Source organism: Calonectris borealis, chromosome Z (assembly GCF_964195595.1).
Source record: "Calonectris borealis chromosome Z, bCalBor7.hap1.2, whole genome shotgun sequence".
NCBI classification, from domain to species: domain Eukaryota; kingdom Metazoa; phylum Chordata; class Aves; order Procellariiformes; family Procellariidae; genus Calonectris; species Calonectris borealis.
Window position 1 is genome coordinate 76,986,240 of NC_134352.1, and position 19,452 is coordinate 77,005,691.

Consider the following 19,452-nt stretch of genomic DNA (forward strand, 5'->3'; position numbering starts at 1 on the left):
ACAGACTTCCCCATTTATACCAGCAAAACATACAGCCTATGGTGACAAAGCAATGTGGTCTTATAGTACAAAACCAGTGTTGATGGATAGCTACGTGCCCTGGCTACTTGCCAGGCCCAAATTAGCCACCTGAGCTACCAGGATGGATGGCTAGAGGCAAAAATATAACTGCCATCATCTCAGTATTAGGACTGGTCTAAGTTCTTCATTACCAAATCATTACCCTTTGAGACAGCCTCACACAGGGGGAAAATGTTGATTTCATTTAATTGGAACAAAGTTCTATTGGCTGACCCTGGTCATATTACTATAATTGATTTTTTAATATCAATATAAATATATAACCACTTTATTCTATTGCTTCTCTATACCTTGGAGGTTCAGAACCAATGCCCTGATGTCAGCTCGTACTAGGGGTGCTCTGATCTGGAGCGTCATCTCTCCATCCCCAGAGAAGCACTGGTTAATAAGCTGATTTCACATAGAAGGAGTCAAGTTGTGTTCTCCTGGCATGTGCAAGCTGCATCACCTGCACTGATGTGGTCAATGAGAACAAGCAGGGACTTGCATGCATTTGCAACACCTACCTTAATGCAGCAGGAACAGTGTTGAGAAGGAGTGAGCAATTCATGGCTAGGGATATGCATGCCAAGGGCAGGAAAGCATAGGAAAAAGCAGCCTGTTCCCTGAACCCTGCTTTATGACTTCTGTGTCCTCTGTAATCAGACTGAGCAAAAAGAAATTAATAGTTTTACAGCCTTGAGCTACCAAAATGACCCTGCCATCCTGAGGCAAGCAGCTCAGGCAAGCTGCAGCCAACTCAGCCCGTCACTGTGGTGGGTTCCTGCTGGTGGGGGATCTGCAGCTCCCCAACATGGTTGGCCAGGACTGGCTGATCCATCCCCATGCTCAACCCTAATCTCCCTTGACTTTCTCTCAGCTCAAATCAGAGCAGTGTTGCTCCCAGCCTCTCACCTTGCCATCAGTGGTGACTGCAGCAAAGACCGTGGAGGAGTAAGGGGACCATGCAACATCCCCTACAGCAGAATTCAGGTCATAAATGAACATCGGAGTCCTGTAAAAAAAGACCCAGGGAGAAGAACTCATTTAAACACATGCCGCTCTGGAAGTGAAACATTGAGCTATAAACACTTTGATGCTGCAGCCTGTGTTGTTTAAGGCCAGCTACAGAAGTAGGAGATGGGGTATTTCTCTATGTCAGATACCAGCGAGGGTCTGAGCCAAAGGCAAAGCAAAGCTGAGCATCAACCCAAATGGTTCAGGATTGGTCCTGCTGCGATGAGAAGAAAGGTAGCATGTTTCTTTCTGAAAGCACTTTGAAAGCTTCCCCCCAAAGCACAGAGCAAGATGGAGTCTCTCTGGTTAATAATCATATGGGAAAAAGTGATTTTCCCTCTCTGGACTTCTGACAACAACATTGAATATTAGAGCAGTATTGGCAACAGGAAATATTTGACTCTGACTGATTTACAACAAAATCAATTTCCTGATTGAAACCAGACATTCCTCAACCACTAACCCTGAACTTCATTATGTCTTTTTAAATGTTCCAATTTTTCTTCGCCTTTCTGGCTCTTAGGAGGTGTCTGGCCCTTGAGGCCATAAGCCAGCCCCTGACATTTCTCTAAAGCATTGCTCCAGAAGAATAACCCTGCCACAGTAGGTCCTGCCTGAAGAAAGCCAGGTCCAAAGTGAAGCAGTCGGGCTCTGTGCTGAGCTGCACTGCTTGGCAAGTTCCTGGGGCAGCCAATGCTAAATCTTATACCTCATACTTAGGGAGTACAAATCTGAGTCATAAGCCCCAAAAACAAAGATAAGAGAGCAATTAGCAATATCAACACCTAAGAGGGAAACTGAGACTGAGGTATGAGCAGAGCCGACATGTGCAGCTGGCATGTCAGGCTGGACCTCCCCGCCCATGCCAGACCCAGCAGGACCTACTTGATGGTGTGATCCCAGATCTTGACTGTCCAGTCAGAGCTGCAGGAAATGAAGACTTTCAAGTGGTAGGGATTCCAGATGACTGAGTCTACGGCCATGTGATGGGCTTCAAACACATCCAGAAACTGGCTTGAATAGCATTTTGAACACTGCAATGGAAAGAACTAGTCAGTAATCAAAGCTAGACCTTCTTCTGGAGCTCATATTCCTGCAGAAAGATGCCTCTGAATACTTGTATGGCCTCCCAGGCTCTTCTGCTGGCTGGGAAGAGGAGGCTGGTACCCAGAGGTGTTACAGAAACTAAATAATTCAGCACATGCTGTTTCACCCCACTTGCAGGCAACACCGAGCTCCCCTTTGCAATACACAGAGGTAGGAATTCAAGTCGTCTGTTGGATTTACAGCCAGAGCCAGGCTCCAGAGCCCATTCTTCACTGCAGGAGCTCCATCGCCTTCCTGCCAGCTGGGGCTTCTGCCATGCCTCTGTAAAAGGCTCTTGGAAAATGGCTCTTGTGTTGCTCAGGAGCACACAGCACTGTGTGCATTTCAAGTGTCGCAATTAAAACCTCCAGTAACGGTGTTCTCACCAGAAGAATGACCTATCAGACCCTTTGGCTCTAAGGATTTTGGGAACATGCCAAAAGTCCCTTCCCTGCCATCACTCTGTAACAGCCTGCTCTGAGATCCTGCCCCATCACATGGCTCTGCAGCTTCTTCTCTTGTGCCACTCGTGACTTCCCAGAGGGGTGTGAGAACCACAAGAGGTTGGCCAGCACTCAGGCATGTCCCTGACGGGCAGGTGGCCCACCCTGTACCCCAGCCAACAGCAGCCTATGAAACTGGGCAAATCCTGCACGTGCATGTGAGGGTCAGGCCAGCAGCATCACAGCTGGGGGTGCTACTGAATGGCAAAATGTAGGATGTGTGCAAGAGCTGGAAAACATTTGGGAGCCTTGGAAAAGTCACTTTGTGTATGAGCTCATGAATTGGGGGGAGAAATTACAATCTGCTTGTCTGCATGAGCAGAATACGGGACTCAATCCATATCCTGTCAGTTCTGTGTACACAGAAAAATGAGGTTATCCTCCCCAAACCTCCTCCTCTCCGAGGGGACTGGAGGCTTCCTTTGTTAGCAGCAAGGACCTCATCTCACAAGTAATGTCTTCTTGGTTGTGTTTCACACACAAGCTGTATCCACACAGTAGGTTGGGGTTGGTTTCAGGATTTTTTGTCAGTCTGCCTCAGTACTGTCACTACAAGGACTTTTCAGCACCTTTCATTACTCCCTAATGAATGCAACAACACATCATCTGCTCGAGCAGCAGGATTGCTGAAGTGCTACATGACTTTAATTCTTGCAAACCAAAGCTCTAACTAATCATAAGGCTTAACTGTTTATTACACATGACACTGTCTGTACTCAGACTTGTTTTCTTCTGATGCCCTTGTGCGCTGGTGCAGGTATTGAATTGAGGGTACTAAACTATTCACACAGCAGCAGTGCCTGCATCCCTGGGAGGCTTGCTGTGGTAGGATACGGAAACAAGAAAGTGGCTCATGTCCCACTGAGATTTATTGACATTGTCTATAGCTTGCTAATAGTTTGGTGCATACTCTATCTCTGAGTTACTGTCCCTATGTGTCATTATGGGACTTAAATCTCCTTTAATGGCACGTTTCATAACTTTACTTCGTAATTCTTAATGTGCAGCCACCAGGAAAATTGGTACTTGGCTTGTTTTGAAAGTCACTTTGCCAGGAACAGACAGAATGGGTCATGAGTAATTAACACAAGAAGCTGCTTTATCCGTCTGTCCTTCCAAATATGTGGATTGAAGGTCCCTAATACCTGAGGGGTTTGAAGAGTGAGATCCTAACCAGATTTGTCTGCATCCAACAAAAGTGTAATGCTCTGTGCTCTGTTTTTAAAGCCTTGTTGGGGCTGAGCCCTTGACCAGTGCAGGTCTCCGGGCAGTGGTACGGGAGGCCCATTATGCTCTGGGATGTGCTGATCCACAGCATTGGCTTTGCAGCCTGCAAGTCTGGCCCAGAGTTGAGGCCCAGACCCTGACAGGAAAGGGACCTGCGGTTTTCCTACGAAATCATCAGCGAAAAGTGTTCTGTAGGGCAGATGCCCGGCTGTGTCCCTTGTGAGAAATGAACCCTGTGCACCTGCTTTAGCCTAAAGCCATACACTGTGCTATGGCAGTGCCTGCCAGCCTCACACCATGTTCACCCCAACCTTTGGTATCATCTCTGATATGCAAGACAGGGCCATGTTCTTCCCAAGACACATTTCGAAGAAACACCACAAACTTGAGAAAAAGCTCAGAAAGAAGTATAACTTTAACGAATAAAAGAGTTTCTGAGCTAACTAGAACTGCTGGCAAAGTCTTCCCCTACTATTCACTTTAAAAACCTACAGTTATTAGACACATGTCAGGATGAAAACAAAACCACTGGAAAATGTGATGCCTAACTTCTGACAAGACAGCTTTGAAGGAGATGAGTAGATTCAGGGAGCAGGCATTTGTGTGGTCTGTCTGATCTTCTAGAGCACTGTTCCAATTTGCTAAGAGTGTTTTTCTCCTATTTAAATGGTGACAGATGTGTGTGAATAGTAAATAGTATTTTTATGATGAGACAGGAAAGCAAGAATGTGTTTATGGCAATACAGGAAACCGATACGAAGGTGACAGGTGACAGGGCTACAAAACATAGAGGAGGAATACTGGGAGGAAAGGAGAACTCCAAGGACACAAAACTTACGAATAATCTTCGTTAACAGCACTTAGTTTATGCTAGATGTTAGCCTGACAAAACTCCTCCACATCCATGGTGAATGGATGGTTATTTACTGTCCTTATAAAGTAGAGGGTTTCTTTAGTTCACTAACAGAAACATTGAGACTCTAGGCAACATACAAATCCAGAAAATAATCTTTTTCAAAGGAGGTTTGTGTCTGGCAACAGAAAGAGTACTGCCCAACCTGGCACTCCCAGGCAGATCAGGACACTCAGCTGCTCTTCAGAAACCACTGACACAAATGAGTCCCGTGTTGTTGTGGACAGCTGTTACCACCAACACCAGAGGGTCTCCTTGGTTTGTGCTCAGTGCCTTCTTGTAGAGATCTGTAACAGAAATGCTAAGATTTGTAGAAAGGCTTATGAATGGAAACAGAGTGAATGCATCCCGAGAAACAACAGGAAATAGTAAAAGAAAGAACCTGTGTTAACTGATGGCAAATGCAGTCAGTCAAGTGACAAGATAACCGGACAGAACAAATAGAAGGCCCAAAGATAAGGTGGCGAGAAGATGAAGAACAGACCTCAAGCCATAAAATATCCAGACAAGGAAAACAACTTTGCCTAAGACAAAGCAAGACTAGACATTGAGGCAAACGATCTCTCCATTACTAAAGGGTCACTGGAAGTCGGAGCCTGTCCAAAACCCAGTTTGTCATCATCATTTAACGAAAACCCAAGAGATATGAAAAGGACTCAACAGCCAGCATTCTTTGTCATCTGTATAACTACAAGAAATCCTGTCCTGACCACACAGATACAAATGTCCTGGTGCTTAGTATGAGAGAATCAGTATGAGTGAAATTAATTCTGTTTAAAATCAGAATCACCTTTTCCTTCTATACAGTCTTGCACTGAGTTTTATTATATTCATTTGTTACTCTCAAGCAAACTGCCTAAGACTGAAAAAACCCCTCTCTTACATGAATATGTTCAAATCTCATCACAATTTTTCTGTTGAAGCCCTGTTTATTAAGAAGTAATTCTGACTGAAGAGTTGAAGCCACAATAATGTTTCAATATGAATCTCAGAGACCATACTTTTTGATACCAAAGCTGAACAATTCCTAAACAGCAAATAAGATATGCAAAGAGGCAGTTTGGCATTACAGAATCATATTAATGCAGAAACAGTTTGTCCTCTATGTAAAAGGGCAATAGATAGGTCTGTGTGTAATTAAGATAATGATTTCTTGGCTTCAGAAACACTATTAACTAAGCCATTTTTAAAAATTCTCCGTAATTGTTCTGCAGCTAAAGAATTAACATATTATCATGCTATCTGTGGGCATGCCTGGTCTCTGAAAAAAATGCCTCTATGAAAGTCACTTTTCAACTTATTTAATAAATAATCTAAGATTTGGCCCATGTGGAGAGCAGCCCATGTTTGATCCCTGACTCATACAGCATGTAAGGAGTCTGTGCCTCTCACTCGATGTGCAGCGGCAAGGGCAAGTGCAGCACAGCAGCTCACTCCTGCTCAGTGCAGCCACAGGACCTGAGAGCTGCTGGAACAGCTGCAGGGCTGTCACTGTCCTCAGCTTCCGAGTGGAGCAGGGCTCTGGGAGGCAGTCCCCATGTAGCTCCAGTAATGGGTTCAAACGTGCAGTGTTTCAATAAAGGCTGTGATGAAGGTGCGTGGTAGTCCTTGAGAAATGTGTGGAGCTGCAGTTGATCCCAAAACTTTTGAACCTGCTTGTAGAAAACTCTCGGGAGATGCTAAGGGTGCGAGCACTCTTCTCCACTGTTTTTGTGGATACTGTGGAGGCCTGCTTGTGCTAGACACAAGATTTCTCTTCCCTGTGTTAGCCCATACAATCTGATGGAAGATTGTCTCTTCCTGCCCATAGGAACACCTGAGTTTTATAGGGCAGTGTTGCACAATGGGAGAGTCGTCCCACTTTTTGCTAAGGCTCACCAATGCAGGACTATTTTATTGCTTACCAGTAACACTGACATCAGCCTTAGCAGCAATAAAAAAGAAGATCCTGTGTAACAGTATCTCTTTGCATTTGCCCACCCAACTGGTTAAAATATCTGCGTGGCTTCATGGCTGAGATCATTCCTTATATTAAAACCCCATCCTAGTTCTAGGTTCACTGTAGATCATCCAAGGCAGGAACACCTACAGCTTTGTCAGTGCAAATGCTGCCAAATTCTGTTCCTATTCAGTCCTCCTCCACGAAGGATTTCCTTTGTCGTGTAACTCAGCCAGGACACCAGTCTCCTGAAGGGTAACTGATGGCCCCCACCTAACACTGACATCCACTGTCATACTCATTGACAACCATCACTCACCTAAGCATAGAGGACGTTAAAACATGTGGTTCCTTACTGCCTTTTGATCAGGACTAGACACAACAGTACCCAAACAATTTGGAGTACAATACCCAGGGTACCAACTCCCGTGGGTGACCAGCCAACTCAGAACATATGCCCATGACTGAACAGACGTTTTGTATCCTGAAAGCGCCAACAAAAAGCCATTGCACCTACCTCACTGCCCATCGCCCAACAGCCCAGCCCCCCCACTTCTCCCACCTCCCTTCTGCACCTGTCTTGTCCAATGCAAGGGAGCGCTACTCCGAAATCCTCCCTAGATTCTGCCTTGGCAGAGGGAGAGATTTCAATTAGCGTCATCCCTCTGGAAAGGGATGCATATTTGTTAAGTCTGTCTTGCCTAAATGATTGATATTGATTTCAGAATATGATTTCTGTTGTGTTCTTTTTCTCTGTTTTGTTTCCCTTTTGCAGGCAGGACATGGGGAAGGAGCTTACAGCATCCCATGTGGGTGGCTGGATGGATCTGCTCTGCATGTCAGCCTCCTGCTAATGGTCCACCCCCCACACTGAAGGGCTGTGGCTACAATATTAACAAAGCCCCAAAGCCAGCTCAGAGGAATGCTGTGCAAACAAAAGTTATATGAGTAAGCAGCTACTGACTTTATATAAGGCTAAATACAGCAGACCTCAGAACTTCCTATTTTACCTTGACTTCTTCAGAAAACACAGCATCAGTGTCCTGCTGACTGCTTGTCTCTCCTCCCAAACAACTCTTGACCTCACTGGCAATTTCAGCCAAAGCTGGCTGCACATGGGAGTTGGCAATATTAAGGCTCTTACACATTCTATAAAAAGGGATGGCCGTAGAGTGCAAACATCTGGGCAGTCCCTGCACCCCGGGAAGGGCAAGCATGGCTGCTGCCCTCACCACACAGCTGGAGCTGGCTGGCCGAGAGCTCCCAGCTGGCACTGGGCACCAGGACGTCAGGCTGCAGGAGGGCACTGGAGGGGAGGTATCGCGCACTGTATGCAGGAATCAAGGATTATAACACGGAGGTGTGATCACTGAGCTGGAGGACAGCATGGGGATGATCAGAGGGAGGAAGGAGTTAGTGAGGAACTGGAAATAGGAGGGCAAAGAGAAAGTGGGACTGGGGAAAGGATCTGGGATGTAATTGTGGAAGGGAAGAGTTGCGAGACACCAATTCATAGGAAACAAGGCTTAATTAGCCTCACTGCTCACAGGATAACAGGTCTAAAAAGGAAAAGAGATGAGATTTTTCCTGCCATTTCCCTATAGCCATGAGGACAGAGGATCAATGCCTTTTAACTTCTGCTCTGATCATAGTTAGCGCCTCACTTGCACAGCTGCAATCTGCAAAGCATTCTGGGATGCAGTTTGCATGAAAAACATTTCTGCAACATAAGGTCTTAATTGGGTCTGTGCAGAGAACTCCCTGTGACCCTCTGTGCTGGTCTCAGGCTCACCACAGACATCCGAGGGCAGGACCAGGCTCTGAAGTACTTCATTACTGCCTGAGCAAAGAGTTAAGATGACGAACCTGAAAGACAAGCACGGGTCAGGGGATGTAAAACAAGAGACAAAAAAAACATTCTTACCTTATAGATCTTTCCCTCTTCAGTACCAACAAGAAACAAATAGTCTATCTTTTTGTGAAAATCAAACGATGTCCCGCAGCCTGTTAACAGAAGAAAGGTCTGTCAGACAGAGAATTGGTTCATCTGGCCAGCACACGCTCCCTGCCTACAGTACACACACACTGCCACTGTTTTCAGAAGTGATTTATTAGCCAGAAGCTCCCGAAAGAAATTAGAGCCACCCCTTCTGCAAACACTTTCCAAGCTGTGTCTGTCCCCAAGACCTGCAATTTGAAAAGCCAACATAGAGAAAGGGAAAAGGGAACTGGAAGAACTGGAAGGGAACTGGAAGAACAGATTGGCCCGGGATTCACTTTGGTAAGAATTTAAAATGCCTGGTGCAAATGTAAGAGTTGTGAGGACCAGGCCTGCCTGCTATTGAGGAGGAACAGATCTTTTCTGTTTGTTTAGTATTCACAAAAATATAAATGGCTTCCCATGCATAAAAGAGCTTAGAGAGGAAACGCCACATCATACCTCCCTGTGCCTGTTTCATCCTTAGCTCAGAAGCCATTTAGCAGGCTCCCTTCAGTAAAGCCAATAGCAAAGTATGTGATTTGGGAAGAAATCTTCTGCCAGACACAGAAGGATTCTCTTAACTTCAAAAGCCCTGAATCGAGCAACATTGTGAACTGTGTTTAAAATAGGTGTCAACCACAACAGGATGTGATTCCTTGAGATTTTCTGGCTTCTGTTCCTGAGGCAGGTGCAACATCATCCAAGAAAGCCAGTTCGCATGGTGGTGAAAGAAAATTTCAGCAGGGTCCTTGAGCAGAAGATGGGATGTCTGCTGAGCGCCAGAGCAACCTGGGTCTGTTGACCAGCAGGGATACCCACAGCAATCATCAGACGAGAAACAGGAACAAGCAGACAAGGCTTAGATGCACATAGTTACAGAGAACTTTCTGCAAAGGCAGCTGTCTTAAATGTTATGTCTTAAATGTTAACAAAATGTAGTCCTCAAAGGAATTGTTAAGGTCGTTTCAACCCTGTAATACTGTCTGCATTTTTAACATTTAAATAGATTGTTAAATATTCAAGACAAGTCTTTGAAAATCCATTTCCCAGTAACACTAACAAATAATCCCAAAGCTCCTGGGAGTTCTGCTTTAGCCGGTCTCTTGCAACTTATGTGGCAATGCAAACCTTTTCACGAATTGTTCAGCAGTTACTAGCCTAGAAAGACAGCAATCCTCAAATGCAGAGCAAATCCAAACCCAGGCCACAGCTTTGCAGCCAAAAGCAGGTGCAGTAGGATGATTACGGGATTCCTCAAGGCTCCCTGTGTAGTCCAGGACCTCCAGAACTGACTCGTCCCATCTTATCTCAAATACAGGATGGCCAGGGTGAGGGGATTCAACCTAGGACTGCACTGTCTCCACCTTGTATGGAGGGAGCTTAACATAGTAGCTCAGAATAGATGCTGTGCTTTTAGAGAGCCAAAACTCAATGAGGCACATCCCACCACTGGCTGGATGAACTGTGCACTCAGGAAAGGGCAAAGGTTGCTTTTCATCTTGATTTGGCCAGTCCAGATCAATGTCTGGTAGGAAGAACAAAACTGATTTAGTTTTGAAAAATAGAGGTAATGCCTGTGCCTTGTCCCCATCGGGATATCCCAGTAACACAGACATTTTTTTAATTAATGTTCATCTTTTTCTGCAAGTAAAAGCAAGATGTAACCAGGAAAACTTGACTCAATTAGTGGCCATTACTCCAGACAGACTTTGCCCTACTACATGATGAAAGCAAGGAGGACTAACCCTTCTTTAGCTCCTTTCCATCTCAACACCCCACTCCCAATTTAATTCCCCAGAATGACTGATTAGAGGCTTTGTGTCAGTAATTAATCAGCATGGCAAGGACTTGGGCTCCTACCAAGCGTTTGCAGCTGCAGCCCCTCTGGCCCCTGCATCGTTGTTCCCTCTACTGACAGCTTGATGACATCTGTATGAACCAGCTCATTCTGCAGGCAGAGGAGATTCCACATGAATAACAGGCTTTACAGCAACAATACAGAGACATTCAGTACTTTGAAATGGCAAATTTTATGGAGGAATTCTAAAAAGCTGTCCAAAAGTTGCTTAATGTTTCATGCTCGCAGTTGGCAACGTGCTAACATGCTGTTCTACATAAAACCTCCAGGAAACTGATGCTTTGGTGCACTGGAACTGAGAGCCACTGGTATATCACCCAGACACATGCAGCTGACCTGGAAAGCTTTGGGTTTCAGGATCAATGTTTTTGAGTGGAGTTTGACACTGTCAGCTTAAATCATTGTGTTAAGTGAAAACACCCTGCATGGTTTAAGATGGGTGTTGCATATTATCATGGAGCTAACTAAAACCCGCACTAATGGATAGTAACTTGTCAGTCTTTGCTTCTTACCATCTTCCCATTATCCCCAGAGCAGCCTCACAGGCTCTGAGATTCAAATAACAACATCTATCAAGCAGCTCCCCCAAGGGAAAGCGCCCAATGTTGCTGTTATCAGCAGAGCTCTGAAGAGCTCTCATTGCAGGCCACGACACTGCTATGCTAGGTGCTGTATGAACACAGGGCAAAAAGGCTGTGTCGTGAAGAGTTTACAGTCGAGGTGGGAGACAGAAGACAGATGAAAATAGACACGATGTGGGTGAGTATGAGGAAACGATGAGAGGGCTTTGGGAATTAAAATACCACTGCAGAATGGAGTTGGTTTTGAATGTAAGAATACCCTGGGGCTCATAAAAAGAACAAAGAACTAAAGATTAAATTAGTGATCAGTGTGGGCTGAGGACTGGATGTTTTCATGAATCTGCAGATTTCCCACTGGAGCACTGTAAGAACAAAACATAACTTCTTAGCTCAGTGAATCAAGCTTTAGTTGGAGCTTCTCTAAGCCCAGAGCAGGACTCAGGTGGAAGAAGATTCTGCCTGGCAAAGTCAGTCCCAGGGAACTGCATGTCAGGGAAGGTGGGAGAAGACCTTGTGAACATCTGTGCAGTACTGCAGTTCAGTGGAGACAGTGTTCTGTTCTGTTTATCATATTTTGGGGGTAAAAATTTACAGAAGGATCAAGAAAGGTCAAAACCCATAAAATAATGTAGTTCGTTCTCACTAATTTTTACACTGCCACACACCCATGTGCCCTGGCCTATCAATGGCAGTAGCTGTTCTCTGACAGAGTAGCAAGAAGCAGGACAAGACTCCTGCAATCTGCAAAGTCCTACCTTCTGTTAGTGACTCTTCTTGCAGCACATGGGTTACATCAAGTTGGATTCAGTGGGTAAAGGCAGGAGTGCTGCTGAGAAAGGCCATATATGCTGGTGTACGTGTGCAAGAATCGGAAAGAGCAGTGTCCAGGATCAGAGCATATTCCACATGCTGCTTGCTGCCCATCCAAACAGGAGTGCTGATGGGCTGCTGGGAGCGCAGTCAGGACATGCTGAGCAGGCACTTGCCTCTGCTCAGGCTCACAGGTCTGCCTGGTCTCCAGAGAGTGTCTAGAGTGTCTATTGTGTCAAAGCCATGGCTGGTGACCATAAGTCTGGTCTGAACAGCAGCTTTGGAGCTGCCCGCAGCTGATCATGTTGATATGCCCAGTGTGTCTAACAGAGGTCAGATGTGTGATCTGGGCAGGCCCAGAGATGTGCTAGCACACTTACTCTCTGTTTTAGTAGAAAGGCAAACCACACGAGACCTTCTTTCTAAGCACACACCTTTCTGCAGCCTTTCTCTGAAGATGCCTCCCAGCACCTCCACCTGGCCGAAGCCTCTGTGGACAGCTTCGCCTTCACAAAGGATCTTACTTGCGATGACTCCCCTGTCGCACTGCTTTTATTTTATACCCAGCTTTGCAGTCTGGAGAATGCATCTGTTCCTGGGGCTGTTTGTCACCAGAGCCATTCACATATTTCTCTGGGTAAACAGACTGTTGACAGTTTGGCCTTCGAGGAGTACTGAACAATAATGTGTTGCTTCTACCTAACAATTGTAAAGCATTTTGTAAGCATTAGTGAATTAGGCCTTGCAGCTGCCTGTTTCCCTTTAGTTGTTTTAGCCTCAAGTGAAGAAGAAGGCCCAGAGCTGTTCAGTAATTTAGCTCTAGGTCACGTAGGAAGGGTGAACTATGGGTACTAATCAAACCTGGGATTGCTGAGGATCAGCCTGAGAAGCAGTGCCAGGCTGCATCCCAACCGATTCCTTAACGTGGCTCTGACAGCTCTCCTTTTTGATAGGCAACGTGTGCACCCAGGGTGGGAGAGTCATCCAGCTGCAGAACTCCTGCATCCTTCCTTGCCATTTTACACCTTCATGATGACCCAAAACCAAGCCAAGATTGATAGCCTAAGCACACATAGCTCACGTGCTGCCTCATGAAATTTGTCCAAAGTGATTGTGCCCATTTCTAACAGAGACAACCACTATGGTCAAGGCAGATCAACTGTTCCTAGCTAACATTTGACAGCTCTTCTATCCAAATTTTGAGTGTGGCTTGCCAAATATCCAGCTGGAAGTAAGAATGAATTTATTCATTTTCTGCTCTCAGCTGTGGAAGTGTCAAACAGCTATCAGTGTTTGAAGAAGCTTTACTTCTGGATAGTCCTGTCAAAAAGATTAACGAAGCTCTCTTTCATTTATTCCCTATTTGCACTATGGATTTGAAAAATAGAAGACCTCTGGAGACTCTTCAATTTTATTCTAAATAAAACCCAGAGATAGATCTTTTGTAAAACTTGAATTCAAGCAGATTGTCCATTTCTCCTTGCTGGGTACAAAACCACAGATTGTAACAAAATGCCCGTTTAATTCTTGCTTTCCCTGTTGAATCTCCGTCCAAAAAGAGAAACCAGACAGCACCTAAAACTTTGCTGTTTTCCACCCCTGCCTGCTAAGTACATACCAGCTCTGGCAATTTCAGAGCTAACTTCACCTAAAAAAAACCTTAAAACAGTGCTTTTCACATGGGTGTGGCCAAGTTTATAACAGAAGTGCAAGGAATAAGTAGAAATTACATTGTGCTAAGTGGATATAGGTCTTAGAAGTCACACCAAGGATGCTTAAGTAGGCATTCTCCTAGAGAAGCTGGCGGCTCACGGCCTAGACAGGTGCACTCTTCGCTGGGTAAAAAACTGGCTGGACGGCCGAGCCCAGAGAGTTGTGGTCAACGGAGTTAAATCCAGTTGGCGGCCGGTCACGAGCGGTGTTCCCCAGGGCTCAGTACTGGGGCCGGTCCTGTTCAATATCTTCATCAATGATCTGGACGAGGGGATCGAGTGCTCCCTCAGTCAGTTTGCGGACAACACCAAGCTGGGCGGGAGTGTTGATCTGCTGGAGGGTAGGAAGGCTCTGCAGAGGGACCTGGACAGGCTGGATCGATGGGCTGAGGCCAACTGTATGAGGTTCAACAAGGCCAAGTGCCGGGTCCTGCACTTCGGCCACAACAACCCCAGGCAACGCTACAGGCTTGGGGAGGAGTGGCTGGAAAGCTGCCCGGAGGAAAAGGACCTGGGGGTGCTGATTGACAGCCGGCTGAACATGAGCCGGCAGTGTGCCCAGGTGGCCAAGAAGGCCAATGGCATCCTGGCCTGTATCAGAACTAGTGTGGCCAGCAGGAGCAGGGAGGTGATCGTGCCCCTGTACTCGGCCCTGGTGAGGCCGCACCTCAAATCCTGTGTTCAGTTTTGGGCCCCTCACTACAAGAAGGACATGGAGGTGCTGGAGCACGTCCAGAGGAGGGCAACGAAGCTGGTGAAGGGCCTGGAGCACAAGTCTTATGAGGAGCAGCTGAGGGAACTGGGGTTGTTTAGCCTGGAGAAGAGGAGGCTGAGGGGAGACCTCATCGCGCTCTACAACTACCTGAAAGGAGGTTGTAGCGAGGTGGGTGTTGGTCTCTTCTGCCAAGTAACTAGCGATAGGACGAGAGGAAATGGCCTCAAGTTGCGCCAGGGGAGGTTTAGATTGGACATTAGGAGAAATTTCTTTACTGAAAGAGTGGTCAGGCCTTGGAACAGGCTGCCCAGGGAAGTGGTGGAGTCACCATCCCTGGGGGTATTTAAAAGTCGTGTAGATGAGGTGCTTAGGGACATGGTTTAGTGGGCATGGTGGTGTTGAGTTGATGGTTGGACTCGAAGCTCTTGGAGGTCTTTTCCAACTTGATTCTATGATTCTATTCTATGCTATGCTTCGATTCACCTAGTCAATGAGACCCGAAAGCAGCAATAGCCTTTTCTAACGCAGATATGACATGACTTTCTAGGGAGGTGGAAACTCCCAGGTACCTATGAATGTTTAATTGCAGATAGAAAGAAGAATATTGGCAACAAAGGAGGTCTTTTCCAACCTTAATGATTCTACAATTCTATGTTTCTATATCTACATGATCAAGGGACAGAAAAAAGCCAGCTTACAATGTGAGAACACAGTTAAGCACAGATGAATCACAGAAATTGCAAAAAGACCCTCTACCAGGTAAGCTGCCGTCAGAGTCCATCTGCAGACTCTTAGGTTGTCCCAATTGTGGCATTTCTCTGAAGTAAGAGGCTTAACCCAGTGTTTCTTGCCTCCTAAGTGGAGGAGACTGAGCACACTTAGTTACTGGGGCTCAGCTGATAGGTGTAACCTGCCAAGTCACCTCAACTGGATGTGTTTAGCTGTAGGCATGTACTATCCACTTCAACATAAATCTTTTGGGCATCTCTATACAGGGGATAAAACAGGAGTTGAGTGCTGGGATGTTAGCCTGTCCCTGTCCGGGGAGGTCTGAGAGCTCTTTTCGGAGAAGGACTTGGGGCACACTTGCAGGAGGGATTTTTATATCTGCTGCATGTATGAACCTGGAGGAGTTTACAGAAAAGAACTTAATAATCAATGCCATCTGCATGCGCCTACTATGTTCATTGGAAGAGGCTCCCACTCCTGAAGTGAACATGAGACAAAGATTGACATATAATGTTAGACATGAATCCCTGCCCGTGGCAGCAAGGCCTAAAATTTTCAGAACAGACAAGCCTTGAGTAGCTTGGTATAACAGGTTGAAAAAATGAGCATCCAAGGATGTAAAGAAATTTCTTTGCTTGCTAGGAAATAATGGGACAGCTGCTTCAAATTCATATTAAGGGCAATTCAATTATTTTTTAAGTAAAAGATTTCGAAATCTTGAAAATGTAAAATCAAATAGCTAACAGAAAAAACACATGTTGAGATTCAGAGACATAAATCTAAAGGTCATTTAGTGACATTAATGTTAAGTTTCTATCAATGCATGTACCCCAAAAGAAAAAGTGATCAAAGGCATGGAAACAAGTTAACAGAGGTTGTCTTGGGTGTGAGCTGGCAATGTCATGGCAGGGGGAAACCCTCTGCCTGTCTGATTGCACGTTGCCATCCCACTGCAAATGCGAGCTTACTCTGTGCTACTTTGGCCACAAGGGGAGAAATTTGCACCTTCCCTCTCCCGTTCTGAATTGCAATCTGTAGGGGACCATTTTGGGGGTCAGAGTCTTAAAGCTGGGAAAGAAAGTAGATTATTCTGCTCTGTCTCTGGGTGACCCGCCTGGGATGAGGAAAGTTTCAGAGCAAGGACCAGTCTTGAATTCCTGCAGCTGCAAAGCAGGAAAATGATCTTTCATACTCAGGCCCGTGGGGTGCTACAGGTGCAGGCAAGATGAAGGTTAGGTCCTGAGAAAGGAGTAGGCTGGTTCTGCTCATTTCAGGGTTTAACATGGAGCCCCAGACCCAACTGAGACTGCACCTGCAATCTTTTGCTGCCACTTCTTTTCAAATCTAGCTCATTATAAATAAAAATAAAACTAATGCATCATTGAATTTTGGAGGCTATTGGTTATAACGTGGCTGGGGAAAAAATTGCCACCAACTTTACCTTAACTAAAGTCCACGAAACAATCCGCCCATCCGAAGAGACGGAGAAAAAGTTCAAATTGTTGTCCATGTCATCCTTCTGCCACTTGACCTTAAAACAAGAAGACAGTCCCAGTCAGCACAGTGCACTCAGCATTGGCAGGACAGAGTCTCATGCCCTCAGCAGGGTCTTCTGAAATCCTTTCTAAAGAGCAGCTGGTTTCCACCCCAGAGGCTGCTGATGCACAGCATGTATGAACACCCTTGCCTCCACAGGCAGTTTCACAAGTGCCCCCAGCACTCCCATCACTCACTTTCCTGCAGGGATGCTCCAGAGAGGGGGCAAAGCCCCACACCTGGGGACTCTGCACCTACCCACAGCCATCTCCCCCAGCAGCAACAGGAGCACTGCCATCAAGGATGGGCCTTGTGAGGTATATCTGAGCTATGCAGTACTCTGCACTGTGGCACAACACCATCCCAGAGATCCCTAAGACATCTCCAGACAACACCAGCAGTGCCACAGAAAGGTCCCTAAGACACCTGAGTACATCACTGATCCTGCACAAACTAATGCCTGCCCATTTGGCTAATTACTACAAGTGCAGTGCCATATGGCTACCTTTCAGCCAGACAACCTCAAATTAGCTTTCTGTCCCTACGTGGGGTGCCGACGAGCCCTTGCAGGCAACGTGTGACATGGGTCCTTCGGGCACATCTGTTTCAGGGAGATGAAAACATCTCCATTAAAATTGAAATCCTCCCTACACCTTCAGAGCATCTGTCTGCCTGGTAAGGAGATTTGCCTTTTGACTGTGACAGCTCAGCAGGAGAGATTAGAACTCAGATAAATGGCTCACAGTTTAGAAGAGACATTTCAGTTAGACCAAAAGCATTAAGAACGCTCGATTTTCAGATCTGGGAATTCAATCAGAATGAAGGGAAAAGGATGACTTGTCACTGGGCCTGTCAGCACACACTCCTGTGGGCATCCGTCAGTTCAGGATGGGGACAAGCACTTCAGCTGAGGTTCTGCTGAGGTTTTCAAAGGTATATCTGTTCCTGTCCAAGCAGTGCAGCAGATACATTTCCCTAAACATAATCCCATAAACATGATAAATGGGCATGATTATCCTAGAGCTTACCAAATATTCTGTCTATGACCAGCTATTTATCTGGTACCTATCCCAGAAAACAAGCAGGATTCGCAATACTTTAATTACACAGATTGGGTATTCTGATGATACTTCCCTGGGAAAAACAGTGTTAATTCTGTTTTCTAAAATTGTTCATAGTATGAAGTTCTGTGGAGCATGAAATTCAGCAAGAGACTCAGCAAAGATTAATTAATCCTCTAGTGAACGTTTCCTACCTAGAACACACTATTCTGAGGAAGGAAAAATAAAACATAAAAGAATCCATCTGAGAATACATCAAAATGCTAGCTTCATGTCCATAAGGTGAACCTGAAGTGTCTCGAGTGGCATATACCTTTGAACATCCTTGCACAGGAGAAATCGTAAGTCTCCAAATGGAACCATTTCTGCTATCTGGCGTTAAAGGAATGGTGTAATTCAATAATACCCAGAATAAAATGGCTAATGATAAAAAGACAGGTTCAATGGCACATATGGAGAACAGTGATTTCCAAGGCTGGCCATCGTGCACAAAATGTGCTGGGTATATCTATTCCAGGACCTCCCTGGGATCATGAGCTACTGCTGACAATGACAGTCACCAGCAGCTGCTTCAGATGAAGGGGTTGGTGTAGTGAGGAGTTTTAATTCAAAGTGAAAAACGCAGAGTTCAGGGGAACTGGTTACAAACACATGCCCAACATGTCTCATACTGGGCACAGAAAAAGAGTCAGAGCTTTTTAAAATGCTACTCTAAAATTGTCTGACAATAACAAGTTTTATTTGTATGTCCAACACACAAATAGCTCTCCAACATACCGTTTAGCTCTCCTCTAATTCATGTTCTTCCTCTTCAGTCTACTTTCCCAAATATTTGGGAAAAATCATCACAATTCCCAGCCCGCCTATAAGGCAAACTGACTTCGCTTGATGTAGGGGAAGCTATTTCTCAAGAAAAGCTATTTCTCCTATGAAAACACTGTGCAAAGGTTTTGCCATTTAAACCTGGGAGCAGCTAGCACAAGTGGCTCAGATATCCTCTACTGGGACAGGACTGACTACACTGCAAAAAAAAAGGGGCTCTCCAGTGTCTGAAACCTGCAGCCTGAACTCAGCGATGCCCTGAGCGGCACGTGGAAGACAAATGCAGGTGACACATACCTGTACTGCCATCAGCGTGGGTCTGAGCCGTCCTGAAGTCTAGGTTGCTTACACAATGCACACGCTAGGATCAGAGCTGGTCCAGGCCCTCTCTGAAGAGAGAGCCCAGCTTGCCCCTTATCAGAGTGTACATCCAGGCACTCATTAGTGAGCTCTGCTTGAGCTGTGCAGGGTGCAGCTGAGTTCCCAGCTCTGCTCTTGCCAAGTACAGCGTAGACATTTTGCACCCAAACTAGAGCCAAGTGACAGCCCATCACACCAGTAGAAAATACATGAATAAAGGCTCAGCGGCTGGAGTCCACCCCGATCACCCTGTGCAGACACAACTCCTGAGTTCTCATGTCTATGCTAACACAACGCGTTGCAGGAACCTCATCTGGAGGTGACTGACAACGTAAGCGCTATCATGAGCTCATGTTTTTTTTCCCAAGCCAATTCCTTTCAGCATTCCCCAAGCAAAGACCTTTTCCCCAGGGTTCACCCACTCCAAATACCCTCTCCCTAATCTATTCAAATTTCCTATTATTAGTACTCAGTTAGGTTTTCTTCATCTGTTCCACAGACAGGTGGAGTCATTAGGCCCAAAAAGCAAGTAGGCTGATTTG

The 19,452-nt window shown here is 45.8% G+C and overlaps 1 protein-coding gene across 1 annotated transcript in view; it reads right to left on the reverse strand.

Annotated features, from left to right (window-relative positions):
- Positions 1 to 19,452, reverse strand: part of DNAI1 (dynein axonemal intermediate chain 1) — a 145,807-nt gene that overhangs the window by 43,566 nt on the left and 82,789 nt on the right. The window contains exons 14-18 of the mRNA XM_075136250.1: positions 16,573 to 16,662; positions 10,587 to 10,674; positions 8,670 to 8,749; positions 1,963 to 2,111; positions 976 to 1,075 (exon numbers count right to left, since the gene is read on the reverse strand). Of these exons, the coding sequence (XP_074992351.1) occupies positions 976 to 1,075; positions 1,963 to 2,111; positions 8,670 to 8,749; positions 10,587 to 10,674; positions 16,573 to 16,662 (507 nt within the window). The remainder of the gene's footprint in view (positions 1 to 975; positions 1,076 to 1,962; positions 2,112 to 8,669; positions 8,750 to 10,586; positions 10,675 to 16,572; positions 16,663 to 19,452) is intronic.